The sequence below is a fragment of the Delphinapterus leucas genome, chromosome 16, assembly GCF_059928025.1.
Source record: "Delphinapterus leucas isolate spDelLeu-1000000601 "Yukka" chromosome 16, BTC_Dleu_Yukka2, whole genome shotgun sequence".
Taxonomy (NCBI): domain Eukaryota; kingdom Metazoa; phylum Chordata; class Mammalia; order Artiodactyla; family Monodontidae; genus Delphinapterus; species Delphinapterus leucas.
In genome coordinates this window covers 59714473-59729859 of record NC_143144.1, presented here as the reverse complement: position 1 = coordinate 59729859, position 15387 = coordinate 59714473, and the positions used below count along the sequence as shown (strand labels likewise).

General features: G+C 50.7%; 1 protein-coding gene across 6 annotated transcripts in view; it reads right to left on the bottom strand.

Annotated features, from left to right (window-relative positions):
- Positions 1-15387, bottom strand: part of PAX2 (paired box 2) — a 79246-nt gene that overhangs the window by 17126 nt on the left and 46733 nt on the right. For all 6 annotated transcript variants that reach the window (XM_022569041.3, XM_030759307.2, XM_022569044.3 and 3 more), the window contains 2 exons: positions 3746-3921; positions 1413-1539 (listed from right to left, as the gene is read on the bottom strand). In XM_022569041.3, the coding sequence (XP_022424749.1) occupies positions 1413-1539; positions 3746-3921 (303 nt within the window). The remainder of the gene's footprint in view (positions 1-1412; positions 1540-3745; positions 3922-15387) is intronic.

The window sequence follows — 15387 nt, the reverse complement described above, 5'->3', positions numbered from 1 at the left end:
CCTGGCCTGGACCATCACTCTTTCTTGGGTCAGAATACCCACAGCTCAGAGAGCTTCCGAACCGGGCTATGGAGGGTTCTTGCCGAGGGCCAGTTGATCATAGGCTGTATCCTGACCCAGCTTATGTTGTCACTCCCAAAAGCCCATCTAGGTCTCCGACACTTCCAGAACTCAACCTCTGATTGCTGAGCCAAAGAGCTCGACTCTGTCCAGGCCGGAAACAGCTGTACCAGGACACCCCTTAGGGAGAATCTGGGAAAGCTAACAACAGGGCTCTCCCAAGCCCCCCAGGTGGAGGCCAGGTGGCCACTCGCAGCCCATCTCAGACCTGAGCCGTGCTCAGAACAGCTCCAAGTCAGAAACAGTGCGCTGTCCTCCAGTGGGGCCATGCCCGCTCCCTGTCTTTGGTGACGCTGGCTGCTGCCAGGTCCCCAGGCCGCCTCCGCTCGCCTTGTCGGCAGGTAACACCTCAGTGTCTCTCAATCACCACCAAGACCCTTCTCAATCATTCTTTCTCCCAAGGAACAAATGGCACATTGGCTTTAGTGTCTCCAGAATAATTAGGTGAATTTTAATAACACCTCAATGTGTGTCTCTCCCACTTGGGCACTTTCCTGGCCCGGAAACCCTTCTGTAGTGCCAGCCGCCTTCCACAGCCCTCAGCTCTGTGGCCTGGAGCTTCATCACCTGGGCTCTACACTGCACTGCACCTCAGCCTTCTTCCCCTCTAGCTGCCTCTGCTGCTCCTCCCTCATCCATGCCAGCACCTGGATTGGGTGCCCCCTCCCCCTGCATTTTGACTGAGGGACAGGCCGGACCCTGCCTGGCCTTGAAATCAAGCCTTGGTCTTAGTGATTTCTCTGGGAAGCTGGAGAAAGGCTGAAATAATTGAGCTTACCTATAACCACATGGCCAGATGCCACGCTCTGAAGCCCAAAGCCACAGCTTTGGCACACCAGGCTGCCCAGAGGAGAGGAAAGCAGGTCCCCCAGGAACCTCGGGGACACAGGAGTGTGGAGACTCGACACTGGGCACTCATGCTCCACTCTTGCCAGCCCGGCCTATTTGCCCTCATTCTCCTGCACACATCCTAACAAGAGGCTCATAATTCCGGCCACCTTGGTGGAGGCAAGAAAAAAGGCAAAGGAAGAGGCAACAGGATGGGCAGAAAGAACCAGCCCTAGCCCTTCCTGGCTTTGACATTTCCAGGCTGGAGCGTACAGAGACCCTGACCACGTTTTTTTCTCCCACATCTGCACACATCTGTTCAGGAAGCACCCTGGTTTCTGGAGACTCACTCTCTCTACAGAGATCATGGCAGGGAGCCCGCTTGTCACGCTGGGCCCCAGATGGCATGGGCTGAGGTGCCCCCCACTGAAAGCAGTTTCCCACCCTCCTGGAAGCCCCCTTACCGGTCACAACGGGGTATGTCTGCGTGCCCGACACGTTGCTGCCCAGCTCGGGGTTGGTGGATGCAGATAGACTCGACTTGACTTCATCAAGCCCAGGGGTCAGGGCTGGGAGGGAGTACTCGTTCCCCTGGGAGGAGAGAGAAAAGAGACAGCTCACTATTGACGTACACATGCGGAGAGAGGGCTTGGTGTGCAGATGGGGAGGAGGAACGGGGAGCCCTCCCAGATGGGGTGGAAGGAGATGGCCAGGCAGAGGGCGGGGAGTGTGGGAGGGGCGGGCTCGATGGATGATGGAGAGTTGTGTGTGGGTGGGGGCAGACCTGACTCTGGGAAGCTGAGGTGCAGCCTGTACATTCTCGGTGGGTATCCCAGCACCCTTTACATCTCTGTAGCATCTCTTGTCTAAGAAGCCCCAAAGGCGGGGTTTAGCAGTGGGAATCCCCCTGCTGAGAGGCAAGCGGTGTTTTAAGGTCCCCCAGGGGTAGGGAATCTTGGGGAGGAGGGGCAAACCCTGACATGATGGCAGAGGCAGTAGCTGGGGGAAGGGCCTAGTGGGGCCTCGAGCCTGGCACTGCTGGGCTGGCTGACCGGGTGCTGGAGCCCCTTTTTAAAAAACAAACAAAGACTGCCTCACGGGCCCCTCGCTCTCTGCCTGTGCACTGGGGTATGAAATTGGGGAGGGGGAGAGTCCACATGGCTAACAGAAGGGTGGGAGGGGGCCAGTCATTGACTCTGAAAGGGTGTCCTGCCTGAAACACTCGGGTAATTGCCTTTTTATTGCAGCCACCGCCAAGCCAGACCCCAGAGCTGGGCTGACCAGGAGCCCGCACGAAGCAGGAAAAGTTGCTCTGATTAATATTACGTTAAATTAAAACTGATTTTCTGCTCTTTCGGGTCCGTTTTTTTCCCTTCCGCTTCCTGGCCCCCCCAGAGGGCCCCCTCCCCTCCCTGGCTGGACAGGATTGCCTCGTCATTTCCAATTCCTTCTCGTATTGATCTTCCTGTAGAAATCAGTTTTGTAATTAGCTGCAAATTAGGCCTTCTACTGGGGGTGAAGCTGCCCCCTGATTTATCACCAGAGTAATTCGCTGTGATCGGAGAGAAATTAAAATGCACTCAGTTAGGCTTCGGATTTGCTTTATGGGCCCTGCTCCGAGTTTCAGGGGGAAAATGACTGTGCTGGTTTTTAATAGTCTAATGAAAGTAAATAAAGGTTATTCATTGTAATGCAGCCGGGGACTCGGGGAGGGTGCACCAAGCCGCCTGCCTCTGCCGGCTCCTCCTTTGTTGGTTTATGGCTCAGGGCACCTTAAAAAGACGTTTGATTTTTGTTTTATGAAGACAAACAGCTTACGGGATAAAAGGACGGGCGGGGAGAAAGGCGAATGGCTGGGAGCTGTTGGAGTCCTAGAGTGGAACCGCGCTGTGCGGTCTGTGTGGTTGCGCTGGTGCGCGTGCGTGCGGGTGTGTGCCCGAGTGTGCACACATGGCAGGCTGTGCTGTGCTGAGGCTGTGGGCCTGGCCTGGGCTTTAGTGTGGGGGGGATGGGTGTGTGCTCACGCGTCGGAGTGTGTGCACAGGGGGCTGTCCTGGTGTGTGCGTGGAGGCGGGTGTGGAAGTGCGCTGAGCTGGTGGTCTGTGGGGCGTGCACACCTACTGGCTGATGGGCTGTGCTATGAGTCCTGTGGGCTGGGCGGCGGGTGGGCAGCAAGCAGGTGGGTGGCGGTGGTCCGTGAACACGTGCACACAGGTGAATGGGAGCAGTTAGGAGATGTGTTTCTATGCCGTGTGATGTGCTGGTGTGTTGTGGGCTGCATCCCATGCTGTGTGTTCTGGGTTGCTCTTCATCTGTGGGAAGTATTGGGTCTGAGGGGTAGGCTGTCAGGAGGCAGGCACAGCGGGCTCACCTCCTGACGCCCCAGGCTTACTCAGACTTTCTGTAGGACCCTAGGGGCATTTAGGCAAGGGACGTTCCTGAGTGCTCTATGCCAGAAGCACAGAATGGCAGGGCTGGAAACGACCTGTCAGATCATCTGTCCAAGCCCTTCATTCTACAGACAGGGAAACAGGATAGAACTGAAACTGAAATGGGATTAAGATTTACCTACAGCCATACTCACGCCCAGAACTCACCCTTTCTAACTACCATATACTATGACGATTTTCTTAGCTCTGCTCTAATGTCCCTGTGTGAGCATGTTCACACAGCGCACCCAAAGGCAGCACACACGATGCTGGGTGTGCGTGTGGCTGACCCACGTGTGCACGTCCTCCAGAGGCCTTGCTCTGCCCAGTCCCTTTCCACTTCTGCAAGCAGAAAGCTCCTTCCTCACCTGCTCTGATTTGATGTGCTCTGATGCCTGGAAGACGTCAGGGTAGGAAGGACGCTCAAAGACCCGATCCAAAGCTTCTAGCTGCTGCTGGGTGAAGGTGTCAGCTCGCAAGTGCTTCCGCAAACTGTCCACGCCACTCTGGGAATCTCCATTGGGGACTGAGCCCTCAGACACATCTGGAGGACACAGGGACACTCGGGGCATGAGTGCAGGTCAGCAGAGGCACACAGTGGGCAAAGGTGACGGGCACCTGGCTCGGCCCCCAGGGCTTTGCACCCCTGCTGGGACCCCTTTTCCCCAGTTTTCAGGCTGGGAGGGGCTGGCTCAGGGGCTGGCCATGCCTCAGAGACCTGGCTGAGAAAGCCAGAGCCCCTGAATGTCCTGGGAAGAGAAAGGGAAGCTGTCACAACTCGGGGGTATGGGAAGGACTAGGCAGAGGCGGTGGAGCCAGAGGGATTCCCAGGGGCCATCTCCCCAGGGCACGTCTCCCCTGAGCCCCTTCTGTCCCCCCCCCCTGGCCTGGATTGGCCTGGGGAAGGAGCTGGGTGTCTTGGGCCAGCATTACCCAGCCTGTGGAGAATTGAACTCGGCTCTGAGATGAATTTCAGTTCCACTGACTCCAAGGGTGGAAAATCATCAAATCTCCGAGGCTGAGTATAACATGGAGACTGGGTGAAGTAATTAACTTCACCACTGAGGGAGGAGGGACTCAGGGCCCAGCTGAGGCACTCTGCTTGCGTTGGGCCAGGCCTGAGACTGGAGCAGACAGCAAGTGGCACGTGAGTCATGAAATGCAACTTGGGCAGAGGCTGAAGACTGGGTCCCTGTAGATGCTGCTGTGCCCGGGCCACCCTCCTCAGCTTGTCCCTGACCTGGACTCTGGCGAGGCTCCGCCAGAGGCCAGCTCCTTGGCCGCCTGGTTCCTCCTGCAGTCTCTACAGGAAACTGAGACTCGCCCCATGTATGAAAAGCCACGGTGGTGCCACAAAGTGCCTGCTCCCTGGGGCTGTAGGCCAGTCCTGTCTGTGTACTGCTCTTCCCAGGCCTCCCACCACTCTGCTACCCTTCCCTCCCTGGACCTGCCCTCTATCCCGGTCCACTGGGGTTTTCAGAGTCCACAGCGGGCCAAGTACCTGCTGTGCCTACACTCCCTGACCCCACACCCTGCAACTTCCCGGGCTCAAAGCTGGGTCCTCCCAGCCACAGCTTGGCCACTCCTTGGCTTCCCTAGCCCAAGACCAGCTGGGGAGCCTTGGGCCTGGGGCCAGCCCATGCTGTAGGCCCCAGGGTGTTCCTCTGGGACTGTTATATATATCAGTTTATAGGTGATTATACGATATGATATAATCAATATTGCATTATATACAGTAACACCGTACAGTATCATTCAGGAGAGCATAGAAAATATTACGTATTGATTAACCTCAACCTGCAGCCATCCTCTCTTGCTGGCCTCCCAGATGGAGCAAGGGGGTCTGCTTTCCTAATGGGACTTCCTGTCTTCACTCGATCCTGGAGGGGGTGGGAGAGCAAAGAAAGGGTGTGTGTGTGTGTGTGTGTGTGTGACAGAGAGAGAGAGAGAGAGAGAGAGAAAGAGAGAGAGAGAGAGAGAGAGAGAGAGAATGGAGACCAGGATCATGTCTGAGGTGGACAGACAGACACAGGGACAGCCTTGATGATATTTCTATGTTCCCTATGTTCCTAAGGCCACAAGACTTGGTTGTTGTGTTTTTTTCTGTGTAAGCTTCTGGAATGATTTTCTGTCTTAGAGGCAGTGTATGCATCTCTCTATATGAGTTAGGGTGTGACATATTTATTTTTCCCTTTTGTGTATTTTCTGTATATATGCATTTCTACACGAATAAACATCCAGATAGATAAGTGTCTGGGAATGTGTGACAGTCCAGGAACCTTTCTGAAAAGGTGCGTGTGTACGGGTGTGACTGCATGGGGAGTGTGAGCCCACGTCCCCCCATGTTTCTTCTGTGCCTGCTTCTCTCTCAAGGATGTACCATCATCTTAATGCTACCCCTTGGGGCTATTTGCATGTTTTATTGTGTCTAATTCTCTCTTGCTGGAGTCCTCCTACCTTTTTGGGAAGCACTTCTGTCAGAGCAGAGGGAGACAGCAAGTGTCTTTGTGTGTGGTTACTGCAGTGTCACCAATGAGTCCTGGCAAGTAAAGTGCATTTGTCTGCGAACATGGGCTCACATGTTATGTGCATGGGTGTGTGCGTATGTGTGGTGAGACTCATACTATGCCTCTGTGTAAATTTGTGTATATGCCTGTGTGTGGCTTGGCCCAGCCCGTGTGTGTGTGTGTGTGTGTGTGTGTAGGGGCTGAACTGAAGCTTTGTCCTCAGGTCACTGGCTGGAGGAGTCTCTCTTCCTTCATTTATTCAGGGGCTCTTCAGATCTTGACAAATCTGTCACTCTAAATTTGCGAGAGATTATGGTGCTCTCTCCCCAGCCCACAGAGAGGTGATATATGATATCTGCTGCCCCTATTGATTGCCTGATCTGGTGGCAGAGGCCGGCGAAATGAACTTGAAATGAACATCATGCCTCAACTCATTGTGCGTATAATACACTACTTAATCCCACATTTTTCAGCCACTATGGAATTCAATTGATCAATCATGTTCCACTGATAGCACTGTTTTAGGGGTTATTGCTGCTCCCTCCACTCACGGACCTTTTTATTTATTTATTTATTTTTTGTATACTCAGGCCCTGGTGATAAAACAGGTTACAGAGGCAGCGATGGAAAGGGGGAGGGAGGAAGGAAAGGCAAAAGGATGGCTGCTACTGGAAGAGGTGGCCGAGGGTCCGGGGAAAGGGAGGAAGAGGAGAGGGAAGGTGGGTGGGGCAAGGAAGAGACAGAAGGTGCTAGAGGAGCAGAAAAGCAAACTAGTCTGATGCAAGCAGGAGAGAATCGCCAAGGGAGGCTGCAGGAGGCTTGAGGAAACTCCTCAAAGGAGAAGGAAGGTGATAGGGATGTAGGAAAGGCAGCAGTCATGATGAATGGCGAAGGAGCACAAAGAAAGTTCTGGGGAACAGGGAGGACATCCACAGGGGCAGGGAGACGGCAGTGGCATTACTGGTGGGGGACAGGGAGGCAGTGTCCCCCAAATCAGCCAGAGGGCCCACAGGCTCTCCCAGGCTCTCCCCAGAGGCCAGGGTGGTGCCCTTCCCTCAGCTAGAGAAGGAAGGGAGGAGTGAAGGCAAGGAGGAAGGGCGGGAAGGGAGTGAGGGAAGGAGGCCGGGAGAAGCCTGGGCTCAGAGGTCAAAGGAGGAGAGGCTCAGGGAAGAAGGAAGCCCAGAGGCAGAGGCAGGGCAGAAAGGGAGAGAGGAAGAAAGGGAAGAAGCTTCCTACACCAGACGCCTCAGGAAGCACAGGCTGGGCTGAGGGCCCTTGCTACAGGAATAACCCAGCTGGTTCTGCTTTCCCGGAAGCCTGTGTATCCAGTGAGGACGGTAGCCCGGGGCCTGGATGGGGGTGGGGTTGGAGGGTAGAGGTTGGAGGAGGAAAGAAGAAGAGAGTAGAGGAAGAGCAAAAAAGAAAAAAGAACATGGAAGAAGAGAATTGAAAAGGAAGAGAAAACGAAGCTGTTGTCAGTACCACCCACTTGCAGGGACCTACTCAGGAGATGGAGAGAGAGGGCTGCGGGGGGCGGGTGCTTCCCAAGGTAGAGTCTCAGCGGTGGCAGCAAGGGAGAGGGATGGAGCTGGGCTATGAGACACTGCCAGGCCCAGGCACTGAAGGGCTCTCTGGCAGAGCTGGGCTAACATGGAGGAAGAGGCAGAAACAACTCCTGATCTGGGCTGCAGAGTGAGTAGCAAGGAAAGTAATTAGATAGCACCCACCCCCTTGTGCCAAGGAGCCAGGCTGGGAGTTCCCTGTGGGCAGGAACCATGACCGGTGCATCCCTGTAGATCCAGTGCCAGGCATGGAGCTGGGCACAGACTTGATACTCAATGGATGAATGAGTGAATGAATGAATGAATGAACGAGGCTCTCCTGGGTGGCATTCAAAGCCAGACTACTGGCAGAAGGCCTCTGGACCAGCCACCTGGCTGGCTTAGCATCCCAGGACACCCAGTTACCTGTCAGGCAAGTCCCACACATCCTTAGCTGTCAGAGGATATGGGAAGACCCACGACAGGCCCCTGGGTAGACTCATGCCCCTTCTTCACCTGCCCCACTGCTTGTTAGCTTCCAACAGCATTGACTCTGGTCCACAGAGGCCCTTCCCACTCTCACCAACACCTTCCTGCCCACCTGTGGTACTTCTACCCAAGGACAGAGCACACCGTGTTGCCAGTTAAGAGTGAAACTTAACCTTGGAGCTGCAGAACTGCCATCCAAGGCAGCTGGCAGAGGCTGCTTGAGAACTGGGCCCAGAGATGGCCCCTATGTTGGACTCACCACACCACGGCCCTGGTCGCAAAGAGTAGGATAAAGTGGGTCTATCTGTTCATTCTTGGTTCCAGGGAAGGCCTTTCCTAAATGACAGAGCAGGCCCTCAGCCTTCACCTTGATGGGAAAACCAGCCCCTACCTTGTCAGGGCTCCAAGAGGAGGGCTGGAGTATGATGCCGCATGTCCTGGACTTTCTGGAGCAGTTCTGATTTCCAATATTCTTTCCCACTCTCAGGCCACATTTTCAGATTGAGGTTGGAAAATGCGGCTGCGAAGCTTTAGTAAGACTTCCCAGAGCAAGGAAGATACCCTGTGCTCGTTGGTCCCATATGTGGAGGATTCGGTCCTGTTCTGTTGTCCCCGGCCAGCCACCATCCATTAGCAGCTCACAGTACTGTGAGCTTGTTGCATGCCATTTAACCCTCCCAACACCCTGTGAGGTAGGTGCCGTGATACCTATTTTAAAGATAAGGAAACTGAGGCAAAGAGAGGTTAAGTAGCTTATCCAAGGCCATGCAGCTGGTAAATGACAGTTGGGATTTGAATTCAGGTCTGTTTGACTCCAGAGCCTGCTCTCCACATCATTTCACTCTGCTGCCCAGGTGCCAATCCCAGGGGACCCAGTTGAGGGCCACTTGGCCCCACCCAGGACACTGCATCCCTCCCAGCATCCCCCCTTTTCTACTTTGTACCCTCCCTACACTGAGGCTACCGCCTATGGCCCCTGAGCTGGCCGAGCCCAGACTGCCGAGAATGATGAGGGGACACCTGGTCCAAACTCCTCATTTTAAGGTAATGAAAACTAGCAGGGTGGGTGGTGAGGTGGGGGAGGGGAGGTGACCAGTCCAAGGTCACACAACTGAGTAGTAGGACGCTCAGAACTGGAGCCCATTCCAGGTGCTTTGTCCACTATGGCATGAGCCGTAGCATCTCTGAAGGAGAGTGAGCTACCCTAAGTCCTTTTCGGAATGAAGCAAGATATAAATACATTAATTAAATTAAACAGACTGCTGAGTTAAAACTTTGACGTAGATTATTCTCTCAAAGGGAACAAAGGTTCATATTGTCTTCTCCTCTGACCACTGCATATTTGCTTACAGTTAACAAAAGCTCTCATAGACCTTATGTTATTTGGGCTTTTTAACTACTCTCAAGGTAGCTAGGGATTATAATCCCCTTTTTACTGTTGAGGAAACTGAGGCTCAGAGTAAATGAAGTGCAGCATAAATGAGGGTAAGTGGCTAGGTCACGGGCATATCTACCAGGGAGCCTGGCACAGGGAAGATGCCCGTGGACAGTTGCGGCCTGAGCCCCAATGAGGAGCAGCAGCTGCCTGCCCAGCCCATGTGCAGAGCCTGGGATCCAGCGGTGGGGCCCTGATCTCTGTGCAAAAGAAGAGAATTGTAAAACCAAAGATCACCTTGGCTGGAAGGAGAGCCACCCACAGGGTAACAGTGATTACTCCCTGATCATGAGCAAATTCTTTTCTTCTCATCTAAGTTTTTCTATATGATCCAGGCCTTGTACAGGAAGCACATACCACTTCTAGAATCATTAATAAAAATGGCTTTTACTCCTCAACAAAAAGATGTGATTTCCTCATTCACTTAACCTTGTCACTCCCCATCCATTCCTGGGCCACCCTGGAGCAGAGCCCTACCTCCCACGCCTCTGACCCCAGGCCAGAGCCCTCTTGCTGGCCAATCATGAATAGGGCTGGCCGGTGAGGTCTCAGCAGCTTGGGGAGGGGGACAGGCACTGAACACCACGTATTAGGGATGAGGGCTAGAGACAAGGGACAAAACAGAAGTGTTCTGTCTTCCTTGTGTGTTGACACTGTACCTGAATCTCCAAAGCAGTCCCTACAAGGGACAAGAGAAATTCTCATGTGCTGACCAAAAGGTAGGTGGGGGTGATGGTAATAGAGAGAATGAAATAATGCCATTTCCTTGGTCAGAAAGCACCAAGGCTCATCAAAATCAAAGTGGAATGAATAGGGGCTGCCCACCAAACCCCAAGAAGTAGGAATTAGGCATTTGAGAGAAATTCCTTTAAAGTATAGCAAAGAACTATATTAACTTCAGTTTTCCAAGCCCAAATACACACATCTACCCATCTATGGGGAAACTGACAATATTAGGGCTTCCACCTACACTCATTAAATCCATTCACTTTTAGGAGGTATTTACTATCGTTCTTATCTTTCAGATGAGAGGCAAAATTATTTGTTCAATATCCTCCAACTAGAAAGTAGGCAAAGGCTGGATTTTAACTCAGGAATGTCTGACTCCAAAGCCTTCTCCACTCTATCAAATTTGCCTTCCCTGTCAAAGATCATCATCACTGTCATGTACTGAGCACTAACTATGTACTAGGCAGGCTCCAGGTTCTTTATTACACATTATCTCTAATTCCCACGTAACACTTGCAGAAGAGCTACCATTAATCCAATGTTACAAAAGAAGAAACAAGCCGAGGGAGAGTGAAAAACATGTGAGTGCTTCACACAGCTAACAAGGAGCAATCCCAGGGAAAGTCAGTCTCACTTCACCTGTAGACCAAAAATGACCTGAAAAAGTGATATAGGAAGAAAAGAGAAATGTGAGGAGGAAGTGGGGACAGTAGGTGATGGACCTCAGCCTCTAGGGGGCTTCGGGGAGCAGGAGGGGTCGGGGCGCTGATCCGGGTGGGAGCTCTTTGCTGCATCCCAGTCTGACCAGTGGCCTCTGCCCCCTCTCCCTGTCTTAGCTCCTCTAACGCCACCTTCCTCCTCTGAGGGGTTCACTCCCAGGCCGCCCCCAGTCTCCCCAGCTGCCAGTTGTTGCAGTTTCAAACTCAATCGTTCTCCTCAGTGCTGAGGCAAATGGAGTCATTAATTACCTTCTATCGGCTGGGCTGAGTTCAGAATGCGATCAATATCCCCGCTTGTCATTCAGGGCAGCCTGCCTGTGCCGCTCCGGCCCCACCCCCACGGTGGCGCAGGACCGCGAGGTCTGGGCCGCCACCCTGGCCTCCTATCCGATTGAGAACGGGGGAGAGAGGTCGGGGATGCTGAGGAATGGGGCTGCTTTCCGGACTGGGAGAAGAGCGAGGATTAACAAAACGGGGAGGGGAGGGGGCAGAGGGGAGCGGGAAGGAGAAAGGAAAAGGAAGGAGCATGAGGGGCGAGGAGAGAAGGGCAGGAGACAGGAGAAGGAGGAGGGAGGAGGAGATGGGGGAGCCATGAGCTGGGAAGACGCTGATGCAAACACTGTCTGTCCGAGGAGGTGGGATGACATTCCCCACGGTCTCCTGTCCTTACACCGGACGATCCGTGGGACTGCCCTGGCCAGTCACCGCAAGCCACGCTCAAGAGGAGGGCATGAAGAAGTCCTTGGAAACCTGGCCCGAAGCTTTGGCTCTGAGCAAGACCAGCTTCTGCCCAGCCTTCCAGCCCCGGAGAACCTGCTAACCCTGACCAAGCCCTGCTTCTAAGCACTCCATGAGTTCACGATAGGGTGGAAGGCAGGGGCATGGCTACCTGCCTGCCTGACCTCAGTCTTACTGGGCCCATCTACACCCATGTGCCTCTGGGGACACTAACTACACCAGTGGCCCTAATGTGACACTGAACTAGGAGTATCATCTCCTGGGTTGAAATCCTAGTTTTGTCCCTCACGTGCTATGTGACCTTGGCCTAGTCCCTCGAGCTTTTCTGGACTGAGTTTCCTCAGATGAACACCAGAGGGTTGCTAGCTCCTACCTCAGCAGTGTTCACTTCTCTTTTCTCTGTGTTCCAGTAGACATCTATCCAAACCGCTGTTGTAGAAATAATAATAATAACTAAAATCGATCCAGCTCCTATAATGGTACCAGACACTATGCCTAACATAATTCACTGATTCAATCCTTACAGTAACAGTAGCTCACGTTAAGTGCTTACTCTAAGAATTTTACATATATTGACTTGTTTAATTTTCACCAGAACTTAAGCAGGAAGCTCCTATTATTATCCCCATTTATTTTGTAGGCGAAGAAATGGAAGTGAAGAGGTTCAGGAACTTTCCTGAGGTTACAGAGCTAACACGTGATGGAGCAGTCAGAAGCAAACCCAGACAATATGCCTCGGGCAGTTAAGCTCATAATCTGGAGAAACCAAGGGCTACACAGGCTATGTAACTCGCCCCGAAGTACTTATTCCAGCCAGTAAGTGGCAAAGCCAAGTTTAGAATCAGTAGGTATCGTAGTTATTACTATCATTATTTTTTTGGCCACATGGCGCGGCTTGTGAGAGCACAGGGTCCTAACCGCTGGACCGCCAGGGAATTCCTACGTCGTTATTTTTTAATGTTTGTTTTCTTCACTAAACTGTGACTATTTTAAAGGCAGGGACCCATCTTTTTCATGTATGTAAACTTAGCCCAGGGCCTGACACATAGTAGGTGGCAAAAAATGTTGGCTGATTTGTTGCATAGAATTCCAAAAGCAAAGATTGATCCATTCTTTACTTGCCTTGCAGTTTACCTTTTAGAAGGAAAAAGAAGCAGTGTAGGACATTGCCACTCTGGATTCAGTGTTATCACATTTTATAGCTAGAAAGTATCATGGAGATAATTTAATCCGTTCCCTCTTAGAGATTTAAAAAGAAAAAAGAGGCTCAGAAAGGTTGAGTAATTTCCCCATGTCACACAGCTAGTCATCGTTAGGATACAGAGGTTTCTCAGACTCGTGCCCTTTTCCGCTACCCCAGGCTGCTTAATTCTGACCAAGAAAGAAAAAATTGATGAAAGGGAACTGTTGGGGATCTGGGGAGAAAGCACCCATGTCTAGAGGTGACAGTAGCAAAAGGAGGGGGCATTGCACAGAATCTGACTTGAGAAAAGCAAACTGCTATGTGTTGAGGGAAAGAATGGTTGTGTGATCCCATGGCAAGAGATTCTAGAAGGGAATATAATTCCATGAGGACAGGATGCTCTAAAAATGAAATTCTGCTGCTACAAGCTCAAATAATCAACCTGACAAAGTAAAGGGAGTGGGAGTGGGAATGGGGGAAGGGTGGAAAGAGAGGGTCTTTAAGGGAAATCATTGTTGTTGCACATGAATAAGCTTTAAAATATGATGAGCCTAGATTTTAAAAGGACATGTACATGAAACAGTGGAACATTATGCAGCCATTAAAAAATCATGTTTTCAAAGAATATTTAATGATATGTGAAAATGGTCCTATATAATGTTAAGTGAAAAAAGCGAGACACAAGCTGTATATACAGTATAATTCCAATTTTGATTAAAATTATATATATATTTAATTATGTATACACAGGGAAAAAAAAGACTGTAAAGAATATGCCAAAATTCTAAATCTCATCACCAAAATTCTCTTGGTGATGAGATTATGGGTGATTTTTTTTTTAATTTATTGTATCCTCCAAATATTTTTACAATGAGCATACATTACACTTATTATCAGACAAAAGTTATTTTTTTTCCTCTTATAAAGGACACACACAACAGATGGAAGGAGGGGACCATAACCAGGGATGGATATGAGAGTAGCAGGAGCCTGTCAGGAAGACAAAAGCTCAGAACAAGCTGAAACAACAAAAAAGGGCCTTGGTAGCTACGTCTGGAGAAAGAACAAAAAGGAAGGCTAGCTTAAGCTCAGTGCTCAGGAAACGATGCAATGCTGAGAGAGAAGGCAGAACTTCTCAACCCCTGGCTTGACGTGGTCTTCTCCATCAAAGAAAAGGATCTTCAAAATGGGACCAGGAGGAGTTGCCCAGGTCAGGAGGAGGCCAGGCAGGTACCTCTTAACCGTTTCAATTGAGTTACCTCTCCCAGGCCCAGATAATTCATATATCAGAACTCAGGTGAGGCAGGGTGGTGGCTGGGGGGAGGTAGATAGCATCCTAAAGTTTTTGTTGATAATCCTTGAGTGGTCACAATGAAAGGGCAACACAGTGACAAAACCAATGCCATCGTGAAAAGGGGAGAAAGGTAAGCTTATGCAAACAACAGTCTAATACATTTAATATTAGGGTCTGGAAATCTTTTAGAAGAAATTATCATGCCCTTAATTTGTGGGCATTAGAAAAGAAAATGGTAATACTGTGGAGTCTGCATGCACTCCCCAAGAATAAGTGGTAGCACATTAACTAGTTATCAGTGCTTAGATCAAATGCCATCCCTACAAAGACTTCCTCAATTGCCCTGATGGGAAGCAACTGCCCCCCGCTTCTTGACATTTATCATAGCACTTTATACCTTGATCATAGATCTATCACATTCTGCTTGTGTAATGGTGTGCACATCTATCTCCCTACTAGATTAGAAGCTTCCTGAGGTCAGGGACTGTGTCCTTCCTATTTACCTTTGTAGATCAGTCCTGCTATGCTTTATCCATAGCAGACATTCAATTTTCTCATCAACTTATATTGGATTTTTAAAATTGATTGATTAAGGAAACACTGTGGGTATAGTGAATGGTAACAGAGAATTTCACAGAGAGTCTTCCTAACTTTATGGACAAGATGAAGGACAGTGAAATGGCTGATGGCTGTTGGGCTCAATGGTCCCTAAAGCACCCAGGTGGGACGTCTCCACTGGTGGGCCATGTGGCTTTCCTTTATTTTAAAGGAAAATAACTCTTTAAAAAAACTACTTGGGGGACTTCCCTGGTGGTCTGGTGGTAAAGAATCCACCTTCCAATGCAGGGGACATGGGTTCGATCCCTAGTCGGGGAACTAAGATCCCTTATGCCGCAGGGCAACTAAGCCCGCGGGTCCCAACTACTGAGCCCGTGTGCCTCAACTACAGAGCCCACGTGCTCTGGAGTCTGTGTGCCACAACTAGAGAGAAGCCCACACACCGCAACGGAGATCCTGCGCTTGGAAATGAAAGATCCCCCGTGCAACTAAGAAGATCCTGCATGCTGCAACTAAGACCCGATGCAGCCAAATATTAAAAATAAAAAATAAAGTAAAATAAAAAAAATAAATTTAAAAAATGAGTAGGAAATGTCGGACAAACAAGAAAAAAAAACTACTTGGATGATGACATAGAAGACATCCTTATGATCTTAATTGGGTGGAATTAAGAGCCCAAACCAACAAGATGAAATTCAACAGGGATAAATGGAATGCCCTATGTTCAGGTTTAAAAAAAATCAATTACACAAGTGTAGAATGGGGTAGACCTGGCTTGATAGCAATTGATGTGAAAAAGATCTCAAGGTTTTAGTTG